General features: G+C 57.8%; 1 protein-coding gene across 7 annotated transcripts in view; it reads left to right on the plus strand.

Annotated features, from left to right (window-relative positions):
- Positions 1-793: 793 nt before the first annotated feature.
- The window catches only part of MTSS2 (MTSS I-BAR domain containing 2), an 80425-nt gene continuing 53955 nt past the window's right edge, over positions 794-27263 (plus strand). For 4 of the 7 annotated variants that reach the window (XM_074968350.1, XM_074968351.1, XM_074968353.1 and 1 more), the window contains exons 1-3: positions 795-1284; positions 22954-23015; positions 24248-24321. In XM_074968350.1, the coding sequence (XP_074824451.1) occupies positions 1216-1284; positions 22954-23015; positions 24248-24321 (205 nt within the window). In that variant the 5' untranslated portion in view covers positions 795-1215. Of the gene's footprint in view, positions 1285-22953; positions 23016-24247; positions 24322-27263 lie in introns of all 7 variants that reach the window. The other 3 variants (XM_074968348.1, XM_074968349.1, XM_074968354.1) reach the window with 2 other exon arrangements.

Raw genomic sequence — 27263 nt, forward strand, 5'->3', positions numbered from 1 at the left:
GACAGCGGGCCAAAGCCAGACACGAGGCACTTTTGAATGGACCCTGAAATCGTATTTACTTGTTGGTTTTTATTATTTTCTTTGAACCTTGATTGAAACTTGATCAGGAACTTTGGACCTTGACAAAAGATACTTGACTGCCCCTGACCTAGTGGTTGCGGCTGTAGGCTTCCCACTCCCGGCCTCGCAAGAGGTGGCTGAATACAAGAAACTACAGGGCTTAGCAGATCCCCTGCGCTTGGCCAGGAGCCGGGGGCCCGGTGCAATCAGCCCCTTTCTGGGGCTAGGGAACACGTCGTTGATCCTTCAGTCACCCCCAGGCCCTGCAGCTCCGACTGGCTTCCCACCATGGGGCACGCCCCTGGCTCCAGCTCCACGTGGAATAAAATACCCCGAATGCGCTTCCCTTCCGCCCCCCCCCCCCCCAATGTGATCTAAAGTGTAAAGAATAACCTGGGCCCCTCCCCCCGCCGCACCTCGTCGGGAACAGCAATTACCAGCTAATGAAGGCCCGTGCGATGAAATGGCCCCGTCACAGCCCTTGCCGGGGGGGGGGGGGTTACCCTGGCGGTTCCCTGAGCCCCAGCCCCGCTCGGCTCGCACAGCCCCGGCCAGGGGCATCTCCCCCCGCTTTTAATTTCCCACCGCCCCCCCGGCCCCTCCCCCCGGCCATGTGACAGCGGCGCCTCTCGGGTTACGGCGCGCGGCGGCTTGCCCCCAGAGCCAAGCCCGGCGCAGCGCACGGCGCAGCGGATCCATTTTGCCTCGCTGCGCGCCGGCTCCGGGCAGGCTGGGCTGGCGGCGGGGGCTGTGCACGGTCCTGCGGGGCGAGCGCGGATCCCTTGCACGCCCCCCGCCATGGCCGCGGAAGGCGGGCTCGCGTGGGCGCTGGGGCGAGCAGCCGCTGCGCGCTGGTGAAGCTGCCCCGGGCATCCCGAAGCCGCCGGAGCGAACCTGACAAAAGGACGGGGCGTGAGACTGCTCCGCTCCGGGCTCGCGTGGCAGCGCAGCGCCCTGGCTGCGGCGCGGCGCGGGGCTTTGTGTTCGGCTCTGACCCCAAACTGGAGCCCAAGCGGAGGAGCTGGAAGCTGAAACGCTGCTGAGATTTGCCCTGGTTTCTGGTCGTTTCCTGGTGGATTTCCCCCCTCTCCCCCCCGGATTGCAACATCGCTCTCGGCTTCCCCTCTGGCTCGGCCGCGCGGGGATTTGCTGACTATGGAGACAGTCGAAAAGGAGTGCGGAGCCCTGGGGGGCCTTTTTCAAGCCATCGTCAACGACATGAAGGTAAGACACCCCCCCCCCCCCCAGTCAAAAATATCCAGCGTGACAACTGCCCTGCCGCGGAGCTCCCCGGCGGGGAAGATGGAGGCGGGCGGGTCTGCGGTGCTGGGAGCCCAGGAAACAATATTGAGTGAAAAACAGAATCGGCGGCCGCGGGCCGAGCGCGCTCTTCCCTCTGGCGCACTCGGCACCTCCGGGCTTTGCTCGCTCGCAGAAAGCGCCACAGGGCAGCGCGGAACCGCTGCCAGCTGCGGCTTGCGCCCCGCTCCGCGCCCGCTCCGCCGCCACCGCCCGCCGGGCTCCCTTCGAGACGCGCCGAGCTCCCGCAGCGTGAGCGACCGGGGCGCGGGCTGCGGCCGCTCACTCACCTGAGCGCTCGTTCTGGGCCGTGGGCGCCAGAGGAAATCGGGGGGGCAGGTGACCTCGGGGTTTAGAGCCGGTTGGGGGTGAAAAGACCGAAAGGGCTGAATTTTCTCAAGGCGCGACATTTCTGGGTTTCCTTGGTCCTGCCTCAGCCGGGGGCTGGCCGGGTGGATTCTCCAGGGCCTTCCAGCCCGACCTGGCTCCGATTTCCCTGCGAGGGGGCGGCCGATTGTGGCTCTGGGATCATCCACTTGGGGTGTTTGGAGGAGCGGCTCCCCTCCCGCCGCGCTGCAGCCCTGAGCCCAGCCGAGGCTGTCACTGCCAAGGCAGCGGGGATAAAGCTCTAAAGCCTGGCGGAGAAGGGGATTAACTGCTTCAGGACTGGCTGGAGTTTCCCTGCCCTGGGGGTGCAGGGCGCCGGAGGCTGAAGGCATCGCCCTGGGGCACCAGAGAGCAGCTAGCTGGGAGAGCCCCACTCAGGCCTGCAATGCTGAGGGCTGCAGCCCCCCACGCCTCCTCCCATGGCTTGTGCTGGGCACAGAGAGCCCCGGGCGAGGGCACCGTCACCTGGCCAGGAGTGGTGGCGAAGGGGGATGTTAACCAAGTGGTGGTTAATTCCCACACTGAGAACAGGGGGCTTTCAGAAGCCAGACAGTCACGTCCGCCTATAAAATTCTCAAGCACTGAGGGACTGGCTGGGTCTCAACCGTTCCCATGCCCAGCCGCTGCCCCCAGGGCAGGCCAGCCTGGGATCCAGCCACTTTCAAACCTAGGCAGGCAGAATGGCTAGCCTGGCTCAGAACACAGTCCAGCTGGTGTAGTCTCCTGCCTCAGTGGCCACAAGTAGCTGACTGAGGATGGGGCAGGGCACAGCACTGGTTGTCTCCATCCCTTTCCCCTGCTTGCTTTGCTATGGGCTCCTGTGGGCAGGGGGTGGATGGGCTAAGCAAGTGGCTGGCATATTTTCCCACTGCATTTATGGGACAGAGGTTCTGCAGGCATGGACTGTGTTCTCTCTTCCTTCTCGCACACCCTCCACCCCCACCCAGGCGCTGTCAGGGCTCCTCTGTCCCGCTAGCCTGGTGCGCGGTACGGCTGGCCAGCTGCCACCTTGGCCCCCTGCCCCACATGCCTGTCCCCTGCTGGGCAGAGTTCTGGGCCGCCTGGACAGAGGCAGCTATTGGTTCAGAGGCACCTTGTTACCAAGTGCTGCTGGATCTGGAGAGGCCTGACAAGTCATCCTTGGTGTCTGCCCAGGGCTGCCTCTAGCTGCTGGAGGGATTCTGGGCTCTTGAGAGAGAGAGAGAGGTGCCAGCTGGGGAGCTGGAGCCTGCTGGTTCCTGTGCAGCCTCCCTGCCAGCTTTTGAGATGCTCCCTGGCCTTGAGAGTCCATCTCTCTTTCCCCTGGCAGTCCCTAACCCGGGTGTATTTTATCTGCCTCTGGGCCTCATAGCCCCACTGGGCTCCCTGCTCTCCAGCAGGGGATGGATGAATTGCAATGCCACAGGCGGGCTCAGCTGCCCGGCAGGGATCAGGAATTGGCTGCACCCCTCGGTCAGTTCACTGTGGAAGAGCTCCGGGTTTAGACCCATAAGGCTGGTCTCTTCTGTACCTACCTAGTAGGCTAAGATCTGCGTTGGGCCAGCCACTGTCTGCTTCTCCCTCCCACTCCACTGGGCCTTTCCCCATGCAGGCCATGGGGCTGGGCGTTGGAGCAGCCCATGCTCCATAGGAAGCTCGAGCTCAGTTGTGGGGTGGGTGTGAGGGGCACCAGGCTTGTTCCAATGCTGCAAGTGCAGCTCTGCCCTGAGGACCGGCCACGTAGCACTGGCTGTCTCTAGTGGGCCCCGTGCAGTGGGGATCGCTTTGCTGAGTGCCAGTGTGTGACTCCAGCCAGCCCCGCAGCGGGCGGGGAGCTGGGTTCCAGGCTGGACTGCAGCAGCGCCAGAGCTGTCTGCTGAGTGTTGTTCGGTTACACCTGGGTACCCGTCTGCACAGCCCTGAGCTGGCCTGGCTGGCCCAGAGGGGATAACAGGTCTGCAGGTGCTCCTGGGTGAGCAGGAAAAGTCCCAGGGTGAGCTGGCAGGGCTGGTCACTGGGAGAGCCAGCGTCGTCCAGGCAGCCAGAGGCAATGAACGTGGAACCCTGGGAGCTGTTCACACCTCTCCTTGCAGAACAGACTAGCCCGGCCCCGAGCCAGGGCAGGCCAGCACGGTACCTGCACCCAGGAGCTATACGCTCCGGGAGAGCAGAGGGAAGGCTTTCCAAAGGTAGATGGAGCCTACGAGTGCAGGGAAGTGAGGTGGGACCCCTGGAGCCAGCCAGGCCAGCTCTCCTCCATCACCAGGGCCCCTGGGTATTTCTAGCTAGAATGGCTCCTGTGCAGTCCGTGAAGGGAGATGCCCCTGGAGTTCTTGTCCAGGCTAGTGCCAGAAAGGTGGCTGGTGGTGAATAGCTGGAAGGAGCCACCTTCCCAAGGGGATTTGAGGTAATGGAGCAGGGAATGCATCATTCCTGCACAGAGGGACTCACGCCCTTCTCTCTCTCCCGCCTGTCCTGGGCTCCGAGAGCCCCCGGAGGCCAGGGCAGGGAGAAAGATGGGCCAAAGCTGGTGCCCCTCCATTACGCTCTGTGGCCTGCTTGCACCGTGGCAGAATCTGGCCCCTCAAGAGCCAGCGTCCTCTGTGGGGAAATGACCTGGCTTCCCAGTGAACTGTTGGGGCCTGAAAGGCAGCTCGCCAGCCAGGGAGAGCCCATCAAGAGAGACCTACGGGGCTCAGAGCCCCCCAGCCTCCAGTGGAGCCCTGGCTGTGCTGGGACTCCGGGCGGGCAGAGGGAGGCCCTGATGGAGCACAGTGGCCAGGGAGAGAGGCCCAGGGGAGGTCTGAAGCAGGGCAGGGCGTGGGGAGAGCACTGTAGAGAGGGAGCTCTGCTGTGGGGCCTCCAGCTCCCAGCAGCCTAGATCTTGGCAGCCCAGCTGCTGGGCTCTGCTGGGCTTCACGCTGTCACAACCCATGAGTCGCGGCTGCCACCCGCTTCTCCAGCGCTGGCCCGGCCTCCTCACCCTGTCCCACCACCTGTGGGAGCATGGCCCAGCGTGCCCAGGGCCCACCCTGCCCATGTCTGGGAGAAGCAGCCATCTTCCAGCAGGGTCTGGCCACCCCTTTGTCTGGGTGCCCAAGCGGGGGACGGTGCCAGCCAAAAAGCAGGGATCGCATGGGGCTGCTGCTGGTAGCCCAGGGCGGGGCGGATGACAGGCCCTGGGGGGAGGGGTAGAGAGCGAGGGATCTGTGTGTGTGTGTGTGTGTGTGTGGTGGGGGGGTGTCGGCACAGCACTGCAGGTGCCCCTCCTCTCCCCTCCCCCCCCATGGCACCCAGGGCACTGACGGGTGGTCACTCACAGGTCAGCAGCAGCACTGCCATGGGGAGGAATTCAGCTGCTCTTCTGTCTCTCTCTGTCCGGGATCCACGTGGCCCCCAGGGCCCTGCCTCGCGCCACGGCCTCACTTTGTGTGCAGTCCCAGCAGAATGCTCAGTGTCCCCCGGAACAGCAGCCGCTGCCAGCCTCCCGTGGGCCCTGCCCCCCATCCTGCCCTCCTGTGGGCACCTGCTCCCCCTCTGGGCACTAACCCAGTGCCAGTGGTGGGGACGCATGGGGACCGTTCCCTGTGGGGAGGCGTGCCAAGTAGTTTGGCTGCAGGGCCCGGGGTGGCCAAGGTCCAGCTGTGGTGAATCCCCTCTCTGGGGGGTAATTCTCCCGACTCGAGGGCTGCTGCCCCCTGCTTATTTGGGGTGGCACAGGGGTGTACTGCTGGGGTGGGGCTGGCATCATGCTCTCAGAGGCTTGAAATAACATTTCCTGGGCAGGGCTTTCTGTGGCACGTGGTGAGCTTGGCACAGAGCTTGAACAGAGAGTCTCTCTCTTCTGTGGACCGGCCCAGCCCTGGACATCAGGTGCAGGGGGGCGCTCCTAGGTGTGGACTGACTAGAAGGAGCTCAGAGCACACCAGAGCTGGGGAAGGTGATTAGAAGAACTACCCAAGTGTATCTGGATTAAAGGCGTATCCATGCGGCTACCTGGCTGCTGTTCTCCCCAAGGAACAAGAGGACTTGACTGGGCTGGACCAAGGGATGTCACTCAGGACCCTGGGATGAGGTGGAGCACAGGAAAACTGGCTGAAGGTCTGGAAACAATGTTTGAGGAGCTTTGCCCAACAAAGCCCCTACTGTCTAGCAGAGCGTGCGACGGTCTGTCAGGGGAGTGGTGGAAGACTCCTTGCCTGAGTCACTTCAAGCCAGACAGGGCAGAGCACTGGATGCTAGGGACAGCAGTGCATTGGCTCAAAGGGAACAGACGCCCTGATTTAATGGCTGTTTCCCAGATCTAATTCCTGTAGTTGTGCAAGGCAGCTGCTCCTTGGAGCCTTTGGCTGACCGAAGGCTGTGACTGGCCGGTTGCTTTCGGGAGGCAGGTTCTTATGGCTTGTGAACAGACATGTACACACCCTGCCAGACTTTCCCCACACCTGGGAGGCAAACAGAATGCAAAGACTGCCCACTGTGGGTATTCGCACATGCACATCTGGTGCTTTGTGTGTGCAATAGCACAAACACATGTGCACCCCTCAGGTCCAGCATGGATGCTCTGTACGTACACACCCCATAGAGACCACATGGTAGCGTCCCTGCCACACCCAGCAGTGGTATCGGCTCCACCCAGAGAAAGCCAGACTGATCTCACGACCCGACTTGGCGTCTCTTGCTTAGCACATGTGTAAAGTGCCTCTCCCCGACCCTCTAGCGTGAGTGGCACGAGGGGCTGTGGAGATGGCACTGGAGGATAAGGGCTGCGTTACCCCATGCCGGCACTGCTGTTGTTTTATACTTGCCTGAGGGGTAAGTCAGCTTTCCAGCTGCATGTGCACACCCCTAAATACCCTCTGCACCCCACCCCACCCCCGGAGGGATATATTTAGCTATGGGACACGCAGGCTGCATGTGAGACAATGGAAAATCCCCTCCTTGTCTGCGTATCCCAAAGCCAATGCAGCGCTGCTACCGTTCCTCAGCCCACTGCTCCTGCAGGCGAGTTCCCAGCCAGCCTTTGGAGCAGACACACGCACTAGCACAGACCGTGAGGGTTGGGATCTCCTCTGGGCCTTCCCACTCTAAGCCCTCGGCGGGAAGCACATAGGTTTCATGCCCAGCTCAGAGAGGTCCAGGCTCTTGTTAGGGTTGCTGTTATAATAGCTACTAGAGGCTCCCACTGAGACCAAGGCTGTGTTGTGCTAGGTGCTGCAGGCTCTTTGGGGCAGGGTCTGTCTCGTAATAGCTAAATGGACAGTCAAAGGCCGGGGAGGGAAACTGAGGTACCGAGCAGTGACCTGACTTGCCTGGAATAGAACCCAGGTCCTCACAGGCCACTCCAGTACCCTCTCCACTGGACCCTGCTGATGGTTCATGTATCATCAACCCCATGTCAACATCTCCGGTAGGCCTGCTAGGCAAAATTGATGCCACGTCCCTGGCTTTTGCATGGAGGCTGCAGGTATTATTGCTCCATGCGGGGGGAGAGTTTTAAAACAAGCTGTTCCCCTCTGAGCACCGCCCCCCTCACCGTGAAGTGTTCGGCTGCCGTCCTCATGAGAGGAGGGCAGGTCTGAAGCCAGAGAGCTGCACCAAGCGAGTGATAAGTGCAGGGAGCTTCCTGTTTGCAGCACGATAACTGAACTGGGGCTACGTGAACACCTGTAAACAGGATGGGCCCAGGAGACATTGCTCGTGGTGTTGCATCTCAGAAGGTCTCCGGGATTACATCGTTTCAAATGAGAGGTTCTCTCCGCTGTCAGCTGGATGGGATGAGGCATTACAGTGGCCATGTTTGTTGTGGGCATATGGGTGAAGGCAAGAGCGCCAGGATTTGCAAACTGCACAGATACTGCAATTAGTGCACTTAATAGCAAGTGCACTGGGATTTGCATATTATTCAATTGCTAACAGCATTCCAATTAACAACCATCTGAGATGCAAATCTCAGCACTCTGATGAGCTAGCTGCCAGCAATCACAGTGCAAGACTTTGCATCTCATACAGTCACCAAGAACGGATTCAAGCTGGGACAGCTGGATGAAAGTCAGTGAATGTCCAACTTTCCCTGGCTCTGATTCGCCGAGCCAGGCCATTTCTGCTTAGTATGTGGCTATTGACTTCTGTGGCGTTTAACATTGAGGTTCATTGGCCCTGGGAGGCAAATATTGACCCAAGCAAAACAGAGGTTAGGGACTGCTTCCACGGAAGCTCGATGTCCATCAAAACACGAAGCCAGCGTCCGCATTAGTATGGTTACAGACATTTGGACTGGGGTCTGTTGGGGTCCATTATGGCCATGACTGTCTCAGGAGGAAGAATCTTTGTTTTAAATTAATATCCTGAGCAGGAGATGAAGCCAATGGGGCTGCAAAACACTATTATTCACCTCTGATGGGCCAATCAGGAAGCTGAGATTTGCATGTGTGATCTGATTGGTCACCAGTGATGAACACTCATTATGATTGCTCTCGGCTGCTGCCATTCGGGATGTAGTCATCTCCATGTGCAGCTGGATTGGACCACAGTGTCTGAGGGCCCGGAGTGGTCACACACATGCTTTCAGCCAGCCTGGAGCCAGGCTGATGTGAAGCCATGTGTCAGACTCTGCTCAGATTGCTGCACTTGCCAGGGGGTCCTGAGTCCCCCGCGAGCCACAGCCCTGATCTTCTGCACAGTTCCCCTATCTTCCTCCTTTGTGCTCTTAGCTTTGGAGGGTGGGAAGGGTGCCTCAGAACAGTCCAGGGTTTGTCTTTACTGCCTAGTAAACCTCGGCTCAAGCCTCCCACAAATCTGTCAGACTCAGGTCAGCACACACTCAAGAACCAGGTCCCGGAACCCATCCAAGGGGGGATCTGAGGCCCCCTGTGACCTGGGGCCAAGCCCTGTCTGGGCACAGTCAGGTCTGCCTAGTGTAGTACAGACATGTTAGCAGGACTGGGAGATCCAGGTCCAGTAACTGTAAACCCCTGTTTGCAATGCAGTGTGGACACCCCCCCAGGGATAGGCCTGTTGTATGCCTCGTGCTGGAAGGTTATCACTGCCCTAGGCGCGTGACTCCTAGTCAAGGCAGAGTTTGAAGACTGTTAAGCTAAGGGGGCCTGCATAGTGCTGGCACCAAGCCAGCGAGGGGGAATGGAGATGGAGCCTTCGTGAGAGAGAGCGCCTGAGGTCAAGTGCATGGCCAAGAGTAAACCCCAGCCTGTGGCCATTGCCCTGGCTCCACCTGCATGCACCTACCCATGGTTCAGGAGAGACACACTTCAGTGTCTGTGGCCATGTCCAGCTCTGTTCCCTTTCCCATCCCCCACCTCTTTGTGGCTCTGAGCCCCACATGACCCAGCTTGCTTTACACCTTGGTTTGGCTCCTCTGGATCTGTCAGCTTCCCTCCAGATTGCTCCATTTTCTAGTGGGAACAAACTTCTCCCCTTGGCTCACTCCTTCAGCCCTAGATGGTGCCTGGCAGCAGGAAGGAAGGCACACATGGCTGCGGCCCTGAGCAGCAGTTTACAAGTTCCCCGCCACACTGCTCCAGCTCTTTTCCTGCTCACTCTTGCAACCCTACTTTCCTCCCCAGGCTTCACCTTGCGTGCATTTTCCCCACATTAAATTGCATCATTCAGGACTTACCCAGGTTCCTCCAGGCGCCTCTGTCTCCATTCTTCCTTCTTGCTAATAACACGTGTCCCTTCCTGTGCCAGCCCCTCCATTCCTATGGATGTGAATATTCTTGACAAGTGCTGTTACTGCTTCACCCCGGCAGGGTCCATCTCCGGTTCCTGACCTGGGCTTCCTGTACTTTGCTCTCAGTGATTGTTTGTCTGACACTAGCTCCTAGAGTCTCCAGCCCAAATCAGAACCCCTCTGTGCAAGGGGCTGTACAAACACAGTGAGAGCTAGGCCCTGCCTCAAAGAGAGAGATGAGAGGCAGGAGGGGAAGCAGAGATGCAAGGGACTTGCCCATAGTCACAAGCCAAACCAGGAACAGAGCGCATCTCTCCCGAACCCCAGTCCAGTGCCCAGCCCACCAGCCCACACTGCCTCCACAGATCTTGTTCCAGCTACCAATCTCACCGCTTTTTATGTTGGTTGGTAAATGGCATTATCCCTCTCCTGGAGATGGGGAAACTGAGTCATGGCACAGGGGGGCCATGAAAGGCCCACAGTAAGTCAGTGACAGCACTGCAAATTAACCCAGCCCCCCTGACTCCACTCCCTAGTCCCCGATTCCCTGGGCCATGCTGGTGGGAAAGCAGTGGGTGAGGCTCAGCAGGTCTGTGAAAGAGCCCCCCTGTAGCAAAGCAACAACTCACTGGTGCAGCACCTCCTGCTGGTCATCCTGGAAATTAGCTCTTTTTCAGCTCCGGAGCGCTGCCTTCTGGCCAGTGCCTTGCCTGCCTCAGGCCCCGTGTCCCTCGTAGACCTGGTGCCCCTTTACCTTGGGGTTCTGCCCCAGCAGTACCCCCACTCTCTGGGTCTCCCCTCCCAGGGAAACCCCCAACCCTCTAAGCCCACCTTGCTTCAGTGGTGATTGACAGTCATCTAGTCCCCTCTCCCTGGGGCAGACTGCAATGGCCACACATCACTGGCAAGGGGGTAGGACCTGTTGCCTTTGTCTGTCCCCGGCCTGCCCCTCTACAGCCCCAGTACCTCTGCAGGCCTTCAAGACCTGCAGCCTGGGGGTTTACCGGGCTGGAGCTCCGCAGCTCCCCTTGCCCTTGCCCTTGCCACCTGACTCCTAGGCAGCCAGGCCCTTCCCACTCCAGGGCTAGAGTGAGACTCCTCTGTCTCGTGGCCCCCAGCCCTTTTATCCAGGCCAGCTGTGGCCTGATTAAGCCAGCCTGACCTGGGGCCAACTACCTCGCCAGCCTCCCTCAGCTGCTCTTAATCCCTTTTAACTTGGAGTGGGGCAGCTGCCCCACTACACCCCCAAACTAGGCTGCTTCTCTGAATGTCTTCGCACTCCCTAGGGCTACCACTCAGGTCCTTGCTGCGTCCAGCCAGGTCAGCCATGCCCCAGGAACAGCCTGCCTGGCAGTGTGGTGGGCGTGGGCAATGGGACAGACCTATAAAAGGGGTTAAGGGATTAAAAGAAGGCAATATGCCCAGCTCAGCTGAGCACAGGCTCAGCAGGGGGACCTGCTCACCATGGTGTGTACTTGAGGCCTGGCAGCTCCACGGGGCGAGACAGGGACGGGAGCCCCATCGTTTGGGAGGTACAGCTCAGTTGGGGAGAGCATGAGGAGATCTCCTGCAGGGAGCAGCCCCGCCCTGGCCAAGGCTTTGTACAGCCCCACAACCTCCTATTCCCCCAGCCCTCTTTGAAATTCCCCACACGATGTCGCTCCCACCACTTCCTTTTGGAGACCTGGCTGCGTGGGCTAGATCCCCCGGTGGGGCATTTGGGGCCAGACCCGCACAGACTGTCATAGCTGTACATCTGCAATTCTCCTTGGCTTAATCTTGTCCCACTGCTCCTCACTTTACTCCCTCCCCCTTGCACAAGCAGCAGGGGGGAATGGAAAGCTGAGGAAATAAGCCAGGTGAGAACCTGCAGAGAGGTTCGGTCCAAGCTTTGGGAGAGGGCCCAGCGGGAGCTCGGCTGTGATGGCTCGTCTGTCCTTTGGAGCTCTGTGCTGGTTAAAGAGGTAAATGTTGTATTTTAAAGCTTCTGGTCTAGGGCCAGAGGAGGCAAAGCCCAGCCATGCATTCTGCAAGTAAACCCTTGAGGGACCCAGTGACCATTCCCCACCTCAGCCCCACAGAGAGTGCTGGAATGGCTCCAAACCTGACTGCTGTAGTAAGCCAAAGTCTTGCTTAATTTCATGCCTATTTATTGACACCACCCCCTCCCCCAGCATCCCTGCCCCTCTTGCCACTCTCTGTAGCGCACTCCCCTCCTGGGATTCCTCTCACGCACGGTGCCGTTAAATTCGCCCTTTAGTGCTTGTCTATCCAGCAGCCTCATGCACCCCTGGAGCCTCAAGTGCTGGACCATTCGGCTTTCTTCCATGGGCCTTCACACATTCACGTGGGGCCTTGCCCTGGCTTGGCATTGCTGACAGGCCATCGGCCACGATGGTGGCTCTAAGCTGCCTGTAGGTCTCCCCCAATCCTGGGGATGGCTGTGTGGCCAAACTATGCCACCCCCTCGCCCCGCTCCAGGCAAGTCAGAGCCACCTGTGGGCTGCTCTAACTTCCACTGGTGAGGTGCACCGGAGTGCTGTGCACGCTGGCCCTGCCACCAACATGCCTCCTTCATGGGATGGGATTTGCCCAGGAGGGGCTGGTCAGCTATGCCAGCAATGAGTCTCCACATACCAGGGAATCCTCGCCTGCTCTGTAGGGCAGTGTTAAGGTCACTTTGCACCACCCCACAAGTGTGGCAGGGTCTGGCCCATAGTGATTGGAGTTCCCTTTAGTGGAAGATTGAATTATGACACTTCTTAGTGGAGAAAGCAGCTTTGGGGGCGAGCAGGAAGGGGAATGGGAAAACACAGCAGAGCGGATTGTTTGTAGCAAACCTTGAGGCCTGTTCCCTTAGTAACAAGAAGATCCCAAATCCCCTGTACATGCAATGTCCCACGCTCATGGCTTGTATTCAGGAGCAATGTCTTTTGCAGGCTCTCTGGCATGCGTCGTCAGTCTCTGCATCATTCGCATCTTTGCTGCAGCCCCAGCCAGGCGAGCGGAGGGGGAGGGGCTTTGCTGTAGTTCTCCCGTTCTGGGGGGACGTGCTCTGTAGAGTGAATGCTGGCATGCAGCTTGGGCTCAGCGTCTGACCTGCCTCGAAGCTGTGAGGAATCTGGGGCAGAGCAATCGTCCTCCTGATTCTAAAAAAGGCCCCGAACCTCAGAGCACTTGCTGGGAAATTCCAAGCCTCTGAAGTGAAACGTTCTGCCCAGAACAGTGCTGGTGCGGGGGGTGATGCACAAAGGAGGGTGCGAAGGGACAGATCCGTGTTCTCCTCAGAGGCACGGGGGGAAATATCCAACCTGGCCAAAAGGCAGGGCGCAAGCCTGGCTTTGTGCTCAGGCTGCTCGCAGGCAGGGCGCTGTGAGCAGTGGAGAGTCGTGGGGCTGGGTGACTGCTGTCCTTGATCAGGCAGTTCAGGCTTGGCTCGTCCCTAGAGTGACCGAACTCGGTTGAGCAGGGCCCTTGGCTGATGTGAGTCAGGGAAGCTCCAGTAACCTTCCTATACAGCAGCTGAGGATCTGGCCTCGTCTCCGTTGTCGGCTCCGTGGGAGCTGGGGCGGGCTGAGCTTGCTGAGTCTCAGCCCAGCTTGTAGCGGTGTGCCCATCGCCTGTCCTGGTTAGCAGCCCTGCCGGAGGGTTTGTCAGAGGGGCTGAGGGGACCTGGAGGCTGAATCCCCTCTGACCTGAGTCAGGGATGCTGTCCAGGTTAACCCTTGCCATGCCGTTCCTTCTGCCTGTTCCCAGGGCCATGCGCAGCCTTGGCAGGATTTTTCTGAAGCGGGCTGTGCGCAGTCAGTGCTCACGGAAGGTGCCAGCTCGCAGCTCCGTCTCTCCAGGCGTAGCACAGGCAGGGCTGCAGCTTGCGTCCGACTCGCGTGCCTCGCAGTCCGTCACCATCCCTGCAGCTTGGCTGGATCCTCGCGCACCACGCTGGGAAGGAGGCAGGGTCTGTGGTGGCTTCTCCTGCTGCCAGGGGGCAGCGGTGTGGCCTGCGTGTCTCTTCTCCGTGCTGACCTGGCAGGGACAGGCAAGGGGGCTGTCCCCCCCAGACCCCAGCTCTGCAGAGAGACCACTAGGCCCCTCAGCACTCCCCAGACAGCATCCACCCTTTACCTTGCTGCACTAGCACCCCACAGCCAGCATCCATCCCCCAGATAGCACCCAACCATAGCAGCACCCATCCACCAGACAACACCCCTCTGCCTCCCAGGAACCTTCCTGACAGCCCCCATCTGCCCAAGCACCCCAGGTAGCACCCAGCAGCCCCTAGACATACAACACCCCTAGCCACCCAGCTAATCCTGCAGACACCCTCGCAACGCACCCCCAACCCAAGCACCCTCGGCACTGTTGCACCCCTCAGCTTGCCCAGCACCCAGCTCCCTTAGATACGCTCCAGGTCCCACGCAGCTGCTGCTGCCAAGTTCTGGGCAGCTCCGTGTCCCACCACGGCTCGGGGCAGGGTGCAGTGCCCCATATGGTTAAATACAAATTATCTGCAAGTCTGCAAAGCAGCTGCTCACTGAGTGAGCGCGGACTGTGGCCGCTCTGCACAGCTCTCCCCAGCGAGCCCCTCACCCTGGCACCAAGGGACCCCCTGCGAGAAGGGCTGCAGAGCTTCAGTCTTCATGGCCCATGGGTGCCTTCAAAGAGGTGGGGACACTTGTCCAACTAGAAACCGAACCAGCCTCCATTGTACAAGTCACTGACCAGCTGTCAGGGGGCAGCTGCCCTCAGTCCCTCGTGTGCTGACCCATGCTTTGGGTCCCAGAACACCCAGACCAGGCAGGTCCCCTGGGTCTGACCCTCGACCTGCCCCAGGGCAAGGGATTAGCTGCACAGCTGAGTGCTTCCCATTTTCACACTTACAGGATTAAGAGAGAAGGAGAAAACAAACTGAGCAGGACCTGCGTTGGGGGCCCGATCCTACATGCTCCTGAGCGTGCTCAGCTCCCAGGAGGGCGCCTGGCAGGATGGGGTTCATTGGCAGTCAGAGAAGGCTAACGAGTCTCAGCAAACCAGGCCCACGGCCTCTAATCCCTGGGCAGAGGAAAGAGTCCAACCCCCTGGTCTTAACTCACAGGCCTATTTCCCACCCTGCTGGGAGCTCTGACCTCCAGTCCTGGAGTGAAATCCCCCCTCCTCTGACCCCACATAGGCCGGGTCTCATCCTGCCACCCTGCTGGCCTTTCCTTGGCCTATGGCAGGTGCTGCGGCCCAGGGCCGCCAGCCTGCGGGGAGGGGTGAGCTCTGCATGACTCTCCACTCCCCGGGGGAGACGTTCACATGCTCCATCAGGCTGGCTCTGGATTCAAGACTCGCCAGGGGGCTGCGGATGAAAGAGTCCCTGTTTGCCCCTGGCAGCGAGGAAAGGACTGTGCAGAGAGATGTCTCTGTGCCCTGCACAGCTGCCTCATTCAGGAGGAGGCAGCTCAGTGTGCCCGCGGGCCCGGCGCAGGCTGGCTGAATGAGCCTTTGGAAAACCACAGCCTCTTGGAGCTGGGAAGGAGAGAGAACAAACCCCACTCCAGTGTATTGCCGGTCGGGGGGAGGGTGCCCCGAAGCCTGGGAATGCGCAAAGAAAAGGGGCTGTGGGAATGGGGAGAGCCCGCAGCCCTGCTCTGCCCTCCCCCCATCTGCTGACAGGAGGGTTACGAGCTAGCCAGGGAGGTGTCTTGGCATGAGGGCACCCTCCCCCCAAGGTGCATCCTCCTCTTTGAGTTCAATGGCAATAAAGGGCATTGGTGTGAGCCCTCCCCAGTGCCCTGCGATCTCTACCTCCGTGCAGTGGGGCTGCACCTGGCTGGGGTGGTGAGCAGCCCACCAACCCATTGCTCCATCTGGATTGGATTGGATTTCTTTTCTTTTAGTTTTTTCCTTATTTTGTTTTTTAAACCAGTCCTTTGGCATCTAGTGGTGGCAGCTGCCATGTGAGTGGCAGCATAGATCAGGCTCTGCACTGCGACTCAGGACACCTGGGTCCTTTTTCCAGCTCTCCCACTGGCTTCCTGTGCAACCTGGAGCACATCACGTCCCTGCTCCATGCCTCGATTTCCCCCTTGGTAAAACGGGAATGTGACTCTGTGAAAGGCTCTGAGTTGCAGAGACAAAGAGATCTAGTAATGCTATAATTAACAGCTCTTGTCAGACTCTGGCCTAGCTTCCTGAGCCCTTAAAACTGATAGAATTGCTTTCACACGTCTTAGTGCTTGAGGGTTTTGAACGTACTATTAGATGTTTCTTACAAAACCCAGCGTTTCAGCACAGCCCGGTTTCCTGGCTGGCACAAGCTCCCTTTTTCCGAATATTGCACAGACGGCCACCAGACGTCCGAGCTGGTCTCTGGTGCGTTCGCGTTCTGGCATGCCTCCGAGCTGCCCACGGTTCCATTTTCCAAGGAGAGCCGGCTTTGTGCTAGCCCATTGCTGAAGAGGACACTCGCTTGCTTTTCCCCGGCACCACTGCATTGCCAACCTTGTGGCTGTCGCTAGGGGAGAGAGTTGTTTATTTTTTGCTTTTACCTTAATTAGATTGATTTTAAAAACCCTAATAATCAGTGAATTGGTGGAATATTCCATGAGGCGCATAAAGAGCTGCTGACACTCCGTGGAAAGGCTTGGCAAATATTTCCATTGGCGGTGCTGCGGGCAAGAGAAAAATTCTCTGTATTCTTGCTTATTTTCCTTCCCTCTGTATTTTTAAATTAGACTGAGCCAAATCCTGTATTCAAGAAAATGATCCTATTGATGTCCCTTCAGCGGCTCTGGAAGTACTCAGGGACCCAGCTGGATAGATTGGGGAGCTTGGTCTGGGTACAGAAGACAGGCTGGATTTTGCTCCTGACATGTCTATCTCCATGGAAGGGCCATGTAGTATAATGCACTGGTGGTGTGTTTGTGTTTGCTTGGGCCCCCCCGCGAGATAAAGGATTCACTACCGCTGCCACCGGGGGGAGTTCTCCTTTAGCTCATGTGAGGAAGTTGAGGAGCTAGGACCCAGATTCTCAGAGGTATTGAGGCGGTGAACTCCCATGGAAATCCGGGGCAGTTACGCAAGAATATGTCCATGCTGCATGCCAAGCTCAGGCCCTGACTCAGGTTTGAGCCCAAGCCTCCCTTCTGTCCACGCACAAATCAGTCTGACTGGGATCAGCAATTACTCAGGACTCCGGTCCTAGGAGCCTGTTAGGGGGCTTGGGGCATATTTCCCAGCCTGCCGCTGCAGCCAGCAGGGCTACAAAACGAAAGCTGTGGTTCTCATGAACCCAGGAGCTGGGGATTTAAGAGCACAGCAACCATCAGGCAAGAGCTGGCAGCACTGGGCAGAACCACCTCTATTATTTGTAGTACAGTATCACAGTAACTACCCAGGACCCCACGGCACCAGGTGCTGTACGGACACAGAATAGAGATCGGCTTTGCCCTGAAGAGCATCCGTGCTCGGTAACAGCTCACACTGGAGCCTTAGGCCCTGATCCTCAAGGGCATTCGGCCTGCAGTGGGTTTACAACTGCGAAGCTGGGGACTCATCGCCACGCTGACACAGCCACACTGCACTGCACAGACTGACTTGGGTCTGCCGTCTGAGCTGTGTCCACACTGCAAAATGACAGGGCTTGGAAAGCTGGACCCAGCTCACAGCAGGGCCCGGCCTCTGCAGTGATCAGAGGAGGCGGGCTTCTGCACATGGCATCGCTGCGGGGCTTTAGTCCTGCCCAGGAGGGTCACTTCTTACAGTGGGAGAGAATGGTTCTGTCTCCATGGCCCATTCAACCCTTGGGCTTTCCAGAGAGACTGGCAACAAGGGTCCCAATTGGGGCCCACTGTGGCAGTGCTATCTATGATGTGTACCCTTGCCCACACGGATCTGGATCGAGACTCCCATGAGTGTTTCACAGAGGCCTTTCTGTGCGCCTCACTGCTAATCTAGACTAATCTAATCTAGATTAGATCCAGAGAGAGGGGGAAGGCCCCATGGCCTATCAGCAATCCTGTGTCTGAACCAGCCAGCCCCCTGGGTGGAAGATTTCTTAGGATTTTCAAACGAGCCTTTTCTCAGCTGGTATATTTGGGGCCAGATCATCAGCTGGTGTGAACAATAGTAGCTCCCTTGAAGTCAATGATGCTTACATCAACGTAGCATAGGGGGCGAGGCACCATGAGCAGAGTTGCCTGAGCCAGGAGGGTCCTGAGTTCTAATCCCAGCTCTGATAGTGACCACCTCTGTGCCACAGGGCTAGTGGCTTAACCCCTCTCTGCCTCAGTTTACTCAGCTGTAAAATGGGGCTAATGCCTGCCCCACAAGGGAGCCGTGGGACATAAAGTGCTTGTGAAGGTGACGAGAGCCAAGGAACTTTCCCTGATGCATATGCCATCCCTCTCACCATTGCCAAGTCATCGTGTGTCTTCGCTGCAGTTCAGTAACCTGCAGGCTTCTTCACAAGGGCTGGCCAGATGCCCGCTGCTCCTCCTAACTCTGCCCGCTTAACCATGGCATCGCTAGGGTTGCCAACTTTCGAATTTCAGAAAACTGGACACCCTTGCCCCACCCACTGCCTGAGACCCCGCCCCCGCTCACTCCACCCCCCCCCCCGCCCCTCCATCGCTTGCTCTCCCCCACCCTCTCTCACATGCTCATTTTCCCTGCAAGGCCCAAACAGCATCGTTCTTGTTTTGACAGGTGTATTCTGCTAAACTCAGGTTTTATTGGTTACAGGATGCTCGAGCTGGCGGCAAAATAGTCAAAAAGGGTAATTTTTAAAAAATGAAATTTCACAAAGGTTTTCATGATTCTTTCCCTCCCCGTTTCCCATTCTTCATAACCAGCTCCACGTTTTTTGTTCACTAAAGTTACTGTAATTTTATGTGTGGAATTAGGACCACACGTTATCACAGCTGCTATGGGTCCATTAAAGGCCCACTCCTGAAGCCCAAATACAAACCCAGAGAGCACAAGCACAGAAATGCACCTCTCCCGATACCTATATAAATAAATCTGTAGAAACTGACCCCCACACCTACGTGCAGATACACACGTGTATTCATGTGTACACATCCAACATGCACTAACACATAGACTTCCCCATGATTTATTATTACAATTCTTGTTTAGTGCCTAGAGACCCCACCTAAGATCAGGGCTCCAGGGTGGTAGGTGCTGGACATACACATAAAAAGAGAGAGTCTGCAACAAAGAGGTTATAATATAACTAGACAAAGGTGGGGAGAAATGTATGATCCATTGGCTCTTCTGCAATTACTAGTCAACAACATTCACTTTTTAAGAAATAATACATTGCTTTTAGAGTTCCCTTCTCTTTTAAAAACTTGCTATGAAATGAATACACACACATTTTATGTCATCCATTTTTGTGTGTGCAAGCCAGCGAAAGGAATAAAAGTCAGCACTAGGCATATACACACATGCGGCAATACACGCACCTCCGTACACAAAGACACACAGTCTCTTACACACGTACAGTGCATGCATGCACACACTTGCCTACACAGAGACACTTTTCCGTACACTAGGGGCAGCCTAAATCACCCAGCCAGCTGGAGGGGAAAAGGTGGGGCTGGGGGAGAGAGAGAGAATGGGGAGGAAAAGAGGCCAAGGATAAGAGCAGGGTGGGGGGTGAGAGGGAACAGTAAAGGAGAGAGGAGGGGGTCTGGAGGTGTATGTGGGGTGGATGGGGATGCAGGGGGAGGCAGAAGGCTACATGTGCATGAGGATGTGGGGGGCACAGGTGTATGGGGACATAATGGGAGTGCAGCAGTGTACGGAGGTGCAGGGGGTGAGGGACATGGGGGTGGAGAGGATGGGTGGGAGAGCGCTCTAAGGGTTACAGGGCTGGGATGGGTAGGTGTGGGGGGCAGGATGGGATGGGGATTGGGGTGCAGGGGGGCTGGGGCGGGCAGGGATGCAGTGACGGGGGACAGGGGTGCGGGGGGGTTGGGATGGGGAGGGATGCAGTGACGGGGGACACAGGGCGCAGGAGGGTTGGGGCGGGGAGGGTTGCAATGATGGGGATAGAGGTGCGGGGGGTTGGGACAGGGAGGGATACAGTGACGGGACACGGGTGCAGGGGGTTTGGGACGGGGAGGGATGCAGTGAGAGGGGATGGGTTTGGGGGGGTTGGGTCGGGAAGGATGCAGTGAGGGGGATAAGGGTGTGGGGGGGGTTGGACAGGGAGGGATGCAGTGATGAGGGTGCGGGGGGGTAGGGGCGGGGAGGGATGCAGTGAGGGGGGATGGGTTTGGCGGTGGTTGGGTCGGGAAGGATGCAGTGAGGGGGTGGGCCGCAGGGGGGTTGGGACGGGGAGGGATGCAGTGACGGGGCACACGGGTGCAGGGGGGTTGGGACGGGGAGGGATGCAGTGATGGCGGATGGGTTGGGGCGGGAAGGATGCAGTGAGGGGGACACAGGTGCAGAGGGCTTGGGACGGGGAGGGATGCAGTGATGGGGGATGGTTGGGGGGTTTGGGGCGGGAAGGATGCAGCAACGGGGACACGGGTGCAGAGGGGTTGGGACGGGGAGGGATGCAGTGAGGGGGGATGGGTTGGGGCGGGAAGGATGCAGTGAGGGGGACGGGGGGGGCAGCCCCATTCCCAGCACTGGGAGACGGGGAAACACACACCTCCCACTGCCGGGTGCCGGCGACGGGGCGGCAGGCAGACGGGGCACTGGAGCCCGGGCACACGAGGAGCGCCCGGAGAAGAGGCCGGGCAGCAGCGGGAGACCCCTCAACAGCTGCCTGCTCAGCACTGGCGAGCGGTGCTAGTTCCTCCCCTGCCCTGACCCAGCCGATGGGAGCTGCGCCTGGGGGCGGGGCAGCCTGCGGACCCCCCCCCCCGGCAGCCCCTAAGGCTACGAGCTGGACGTGCCGGCTGCTTCCAGACCTGGGAGCTGCGCGGGCCATGGCACGGCGCTAGCAGGGAGCCCTCCAGCCCCGCTGCGGCACCGGGAACAGGACACGCAACAGCCCGGGCAGTGGCGCTGGCTGGAGCCGTCCGGATTCCTTTTCGACCGGGTGTCCCTGGGCGTCACTCACCCAGACCCAAAGGCATCTCTGTCCCACGCTGACCCACCAGCTGGGCCCGGCTTGTTGCTGCCGATGGCTCAGGCTGGAACTGCTGAGCTGAAGTCAAGGAAACGAGCCTCCCGCCACCCCAGTCTTCCCTGGGCTTTTTGTTGTGTCCATCCGTGGCTGTAACCCCTACCTGGGTCAAGTGCCTGGGGCCAAGGAATGAACTCAGTCTCTGCTTGCGCCCTGCCCTGTTCCCAGGAGCTGCCCCTGCCGGCATGGTGCCAGTCCACTCCTTGCTTATGTTCTCCAGCCACGCTCTGATACACCAGCTCACGCTGAGTCATTCTGCTGCAGGAGGGGCCCCATGGGGCCCTAGGATCAGGCCTTCTGGGAACCCACCCACCCCTCATTCCTGACTGCAGAAGCTGGAGATCTGCCGGGACTGGGCCGGCTAGAATGGTTTGCATTACAGGTCCAGAGCAGGGGATCAGTACATCCCAACAGACAGGCTCCAAGCACAGAGACGATCGGCCAGGAGAGAGCCTGGCCCATTGGCATTGACATGGGCCAGATTGGACTCAGTGACCTGGAGACAAAAGGCCTTTCTCTGTCCCAGCCCTGCCTCTCCCTGCGGTGCATAGTGTGGCCTGGCTCTCAGAGGAACTGAGCCCACGCAGTGTCCGATGATTGCAATGGGAGCTGGGTGTGCTCAGCCCGGGGGAGGCACGACGGTCCCATGGATTGTGAGCCTGGGAAATGGTTCACCCAAAATGCCTTTTCACGGAGAACACCCGTTTGTAGACAGCGCACCGGTTTGCGGGAAAGGGTCGGTTTGGCCAAAGGTCTCAACTCGGAACCAAGTTCTGAAACGGTCAGCGTGTCCTTTGGACCCGTTCTGAATAAGGTTCCAGTTCCCAATGATTTTCCATGTCCAAACGTGCGTGAATGGGAGTAAAAATCACGTTTGAACATGATCATCACTGAAGCAAAATATTTCAATTCACCTGATCTAAAAAAAGTCTTTGGAGGGGGTTGGGGAGGCAAAAGTAGTGGGGGTGGGGGGGGGATATTCAGTGTCCAAGAAATGTTGAGATTTCACCTTTTCCTGCTGATTCAAAATGGGAAAAACGTTCAAACACGGGAAAACGTCTGGGCTGGGGAAAGGTTTTCCCACCCAGCTCTACCTGTGCTTAGTGCGCTGTAATCTGCCTGCAGCGTTAATCAGCCAGCTGCGCTTTTGTGCTGCATCAAGTGCATCTGCTTGGGTGAGTTGTTTTAAAACACCCCAGCCCCTCTCAGCTCCCTGTGCTCAAAGACCTGCCCCACACGGGGGCTGACTGGCCAGCTGCAGCCAGAGGAGGGGGTTTTGCTCTTATGAGGTCTGGGGAACCCGCTTGTAAATCACTGCTCCTGCTGTCCGCTTTCACCCTGCGCACCACCGCATTGGTGGAGCGACCCTGCAGCTGGCCCGGCTGCTCAGCTGGATTAGGCTGGGTTTGCTGGGCAGGTGGGGGGAAGTGAGAGGCTGGTTGCTTTGTCATACTCACTGCAGTAATTCAAACCCTGAGATGGACGGATCTACCCTTCCCGGATGGAAAATCATGGGTCATTCCAGTTTCAGGCCCTGTCTCTCCTGCATCCCTGCCCTTGGCTACCGTAAAACAGCCCCTGCTATGGTCTAGCCCTGAGCTCTCCTGTATGGTCTGTTTGGTTCTCTGGCCTCAGGGGGCTGTGCAGAAATCCTGAGCTTGTATGAGCTCTGCAGCACCCGGGAGTCGGGGCTCTTTGTGAAATCAAATTCTGGGATAAATGTCCTTCCTGGGGTAACTCCATGGAGTGCAGTGGGATGATTCTCGGGTGACAGGACCACCAGTGATATGGGGGTTACACTGCACAGAGGAGACCCTGGGATTCTGAACGGGGGTGGGGAAGGAAAATAGCCCCAGACTGGCCATCTTCGCCACAAATCTAGCTTGCTGTCCAGCTAACGAGAGGGCAGCCTGCCGGAGCCCCTTGGAGTGAATCCTGTGAGACAGATACCTGATGGGAGGTCAGCTCTCTGCCCTGGGGGTGGGGGTGGGAGGCTAGTGGTCAGGGCAAGAGCCTTGGCCTTGTGAGACCTGACTTCAGTTCCTCGCACTATCACAGATTTTTCATGTGACTGTGGGCAAGTCACTTGGTCTCTCTGTGCCTCGGCTCCCATGGGAGAACAGCCCTGCCCTGCTCCCAGGGATGTGCGAGCAGCTCTGCTCCTATGGGGCAGGGGGCCAGACGAGCGTCTCTCTCATATCACTCCTGCATTGCACTCTGCATGGCTAGGCTGGTGTGCGAGGGAGGAGCAGGCCACGCTGGGGCCAGGCTGGCTGGGGGATTTAAAAGTGCATTTAAAAGTGCCTGGGGTTGTATGGGACATCCCTGAGAAACCGTGTGAGAGGACACACGCTGTGATCTGAGAGCTCTCCTCTGGTTCTTCATCTCTCTCTGCTTTCTATTGTTTCAGAGCTCCTACCCCATCTGGGAAGATTTCAACTCCAAGGCAACTAAGCTGCACTCCCAGCTCAGGTGAGTCATCCCGGGATCTGCACCAGGCTCCTAGGGAGGTTTGAATGCTGCTGGGAAGGACCTTGCAGTCCCACAAAGCTGACTGAAGGAGGCCATGCAGAGCAGCTCTGCTCTCCAGCCAGGCCAGTGCCAACTGCTTGGGAATTCTATAGATGGCAAAATGGAGGCGCAGAGAAGATAAGGGAGCTGGCCAAGGATACAGAGCAAGGCAGTGGCAGCAGCAGGCTTAGAAGCCAAGGATTCCCCCCACTATGGCCCCTGAGCTGTACTGTGGCCATAAAGCCCCTTAGCTGACTGCCGGCCCAGCGCCAGGCTGGCACCACCAGCACAGACGCAGGTGCCATGAGCGTTGGTTGGGAGCTCCCCCTTTCTGATTAGCTGACCCATGTAGCAATTCTAGTGTAGACTAGCCCTTTGTCTTACAAGTCAGGAAGGCCTGCTGGGGCTTCAGCCTCCTGTGTCTCGCTGGGGTGCCGGAGCCATGTTAATTCCTTGTCGCTGGAGTTCAGGAACAGGATAACCCTCGCTGGTTTAGCGTGAGGGCTCTGTTTACTGCTAATAGGTAAATTGAGGTAAACCCCCATTCCTGTGTCTAGGACTGACCTGTTTATCACCTTTACCGAGGCTAGGCTGGCTGATCTTAAACATGTTCTAATCACATCATACAGAGGGATTCCATAACTTCACATATAACTTTAACATATGCATTTTACAATTATGTTAATAACCAACATGTTATAAGCTTTCATATGATATCTCACAAGGCGTATTTTGTTCAGATATTACCTCTGTTGTGCATAGGATGTGAATACAGGGGTGCTTAGGGTCACACCCATTCTCTTGACAAGCAATCTGTGGAACTCACTGCTGCATCAGAACATTGTGCTAAAGGTTGGGGCTGCGTAACGGCATGGCTGTTAGTAATAAAGGTAGCTACTGTGCTGGCTAGGGTAGGGATGAGCTAATCTCATGCTTCCGAGCAAAGGATGATCACAGCAGGGGTCAGGAAGGTATTTCCCCTATGTACAATACTGGACAACTTGTTAAGGGATGTTATTTATGCTTCCTTTGAAGCGTCAGATAATAGCCACTGCTGGAGACAGGATACAGTGGTATGGCCCGTTGTGATTTGAGTGTGAGGGCGTTCCTGTGTGTAGGGATCAGTAGAAGGTGCACTGCATTAGTCCTTTGGACTCCCAGCTGACTTATGTATCCATCTCTTTGTGCCTCAGGACTACAGTGCTGGCAGCAGTCGCCTTCCTGGATGCCTTCCAGAAAGTGGCAGACATGGCCACCAACACACGAGGTAGGACGACTACTCAGAACCCCCCTGCAGACAGCACACTCAAAGCCAGCAGGACTGGCACGCCCATAGCAGACTCCCTGCCCAGAGATTTGCTTTCACAGGGTTTTTCGATGTGTGTGTGGGGCGGTGGGGAGCAGTATTGTCCGTGGAAGACTGGTCGTGAAGCTGGTCCATCACCCGGTGTGTGTGTGAGTCCTCGGGGCACAGAACTCTGAAGGTGCTGTGTGAGGGGAGCCCAGACAGGGCAAGTTTGTACCTCAGGAGGGAGGGAAGAGAGAGGAGATCGGATGGAAAGGGTGGGCGAAGCGAAGAGTGGGAGTGGACGGACAGATGAGGGGAGAATGGGGACATGGGGTTGGGAGGATTGCAACAAACAGGAGGGTGGGAGAGGAAGGAGAGAGACCAAGACAGGAGCCAAAGGCAGGGCTGAAAAGAAGAGCCGGCAGAGGCAGGTGCGCCCGAAGTTCCGCAGGGCTCCTTCGCCCAGGCACTGAGCCTCGCCCGTGGCACCCGTCCGTTGTGAGCCCTGCCGGTGCTGGCTGCGCTGCACGGGCATGCGCTCGGCGCTCCCTGTGCACCTGAAGTCTGCTGTGCCAGCGGCTTGCTGCGAAGCTAGCCTGAATTCTCTCTGGCAGCCTCTCAGCGCCTCTTGCTCAGGAAGCTGGTGGGGCTGCCCCTGGGCGCTACTGTGGGGCGCCAGGGACCCGCCGGTTCAATGCCGAGGCGCTCCTTTGAGAGCTGGAGCGAGAACTTTGGGCGTTTTCCCCACAGGAATGTAGGGCCTGATTTTCAGACGTGCTGAACACCCACAGCAACCCCAGGAGCAGCGGATGCTCAGCACCCCTGAAACTCAGGCCCGTGACTGCATGGACCAGGTATCGTCCCACGTTCTGTGGTGACGCTGGGAGGCTTTTGTTCCCTCCAAATGAGCAATTTCAGTGCTTCCAGCACTGGTTCAGGGGGGCCCGTTGCTGACATCTGCCTTCAGCAGTGCGTCAATTTCCTAGTGTAGACAGAGCTTGAACACTGCAGTTTGGGTAAAGACCAGCTGCTGGGCAGTGGGTTTTTGTTGGTCGCTTGAATGACCACTTAGAACAGCACAAATACAATGCAGTGACCAGGGTGGGTGGACAAACTGCGCCTGGCTTTAAGTGAGTTTCTTTCTCTGTGTTGCTCCAGTTGCACATCCTAGAGCACGTCACTGAGGACGAGCGTGAACTTCAAACACCTGCTCCATCATTTCATGCCTAAAGGCTGCTGAAGGGAGAGGTGGGAGGAGCAACTGCATTAGGACATGCAAAGGATTCCCCACCTGTGTTTGAGAGAGCTAGTGCTGTATGCTTAGAGCAGGAGAGCCAGGACTCCTGCCTTCTCCTCCTGACTGATGGCTTCAGGACTGAGCATCACTGGGCTTCAGTTTCCCCAGCTGTAAAATGGGCACACTGGTGCCCGCCTGCAATGTGAATTTGTTCTTGTTTGCAAGGTGCTTTGGGATCCTCAGCCAGGAGAGGCTGGGGTTGGGCAGAGCGATGGCAGTGGTATTGCCTGGTGATAAGGGCAGCGGGGGCCGGAAGGGCAATGCCCTTCTGCTGATGAGATGTTTGCAGCATCCCCATTCTCCTGTCTCTCTCACCTGGGCACCCACTTCAACCTTAAGAAGCAAAGAGTGGAAGCCAGTGTCAGGATCTCGTTGGGCAGGGGGTTAGCCACCCCCTGTGAGTTACTGACCCACTCCCAGGAGCCCGGCTGGAAGCTGGGCCCAGCTTGCCTTGACCCCCACTGGCCCCACTCTTGATGCTCCTTCACATTTAGAAGCCCTGTACCAAGCCTGGCCTCTTGGCAGTGCTAACGAGGGTTGGGCTGCACTCCGCTGCAGATGGCCAGTACAGATGTGTTTGTGTGTCTTGTTCCCCCTTGCGTCACCTCACCGCCTCCTTCCCCCCATCCCCGGCTGCAGCCAAGGAGCAGGATCCCCTGCGAAGGGGCATGAAGGGAAGCCGTGGACAGATGTGCAGTGTGATTACTGGAGACTGGGGCACAGGAAATAGAAAAGTCAGCAAAGCAAGGCTGGGATTTACAAAGGAGGTCAGATGCCACTGAGGACTGGGGGGAGGGCTCAGGCCAAAGCTGCTGGCTCCAGCAGCTCCTAGCTGGACCCCGAGGTTTGGGTGGGGTCACAGACATGGGAACAACCCAAAACACAGCGACTGTTGTTTTCTTCACAGAGCGCGTGTTGTTCTGAGTTATCCCAGGGTTTCTCTCCTGGATAGCCTGGGTGCATGAGCTCATTGGCGCCTGATCCATGGGTTAATTTGGTTTTGGACCAGGAGGGGAGAGGCCAGTAGTAAGAGGACATCACTAATCTCCTGTGACATCCCTGTGTGTTTACCTCCTATGCATCCTCACACCCCACTGGCCTCCTGCTCACTGTGTCTCTGCCAAGTGATACCACTGAGGGTTAGTCAGTGGAAACCCTGAGGGAGCAGGAGCAGGCTGTGGGGAGGGGACCCTTACGAGTGACGTGCACTCCCTGACACACCTATCTGTGTGGTGGGAGTGGGCCTGGCAGAATGCATTATGGGTGATTATTTGCATGTGCAAATGAGATCTATCCTTTTTTTCCCCCAGTGGGGAAACTAGGTGGCTACAGCACTGGCCTCTCCAGATCTGATTGCATTTGATCTGTGTCTGGTGGCGCCTGGCCCAATGACAGCGGCTACCCTCAGTGTAGCCAGCAAACCCAGACTGAAGAGAGAGAATACAATCGGGGCTTTACCTACAATGCACCCAGCACTCTGCCCAGCTCAGGCACTGCGGTTTGGAGTGAGCTGAGGAGAACAGGACCCCTGGACATGGTGTGCTGAGAACTGGGATTGCCAGACCAGTTAAAAACCCTCGTTCGTAACCAGTCTGCAGACCCAAGTTGCCTCGCCTCCTTGGGG

The sequence above is a fragment of the Natator depressus genome, chromosome 12 (genome assembly GCF_965152275.1).
Source record: "Natator depressus isolate rNatDep1 chromosome 12, rNatDep2.hap1, whole genome shotgun sequence".
Taxonomy (NCBI): Eukaryota; Metazoa; Chordata; order Testudines; family Cheloniidae; genus Natator; species Natator depressus.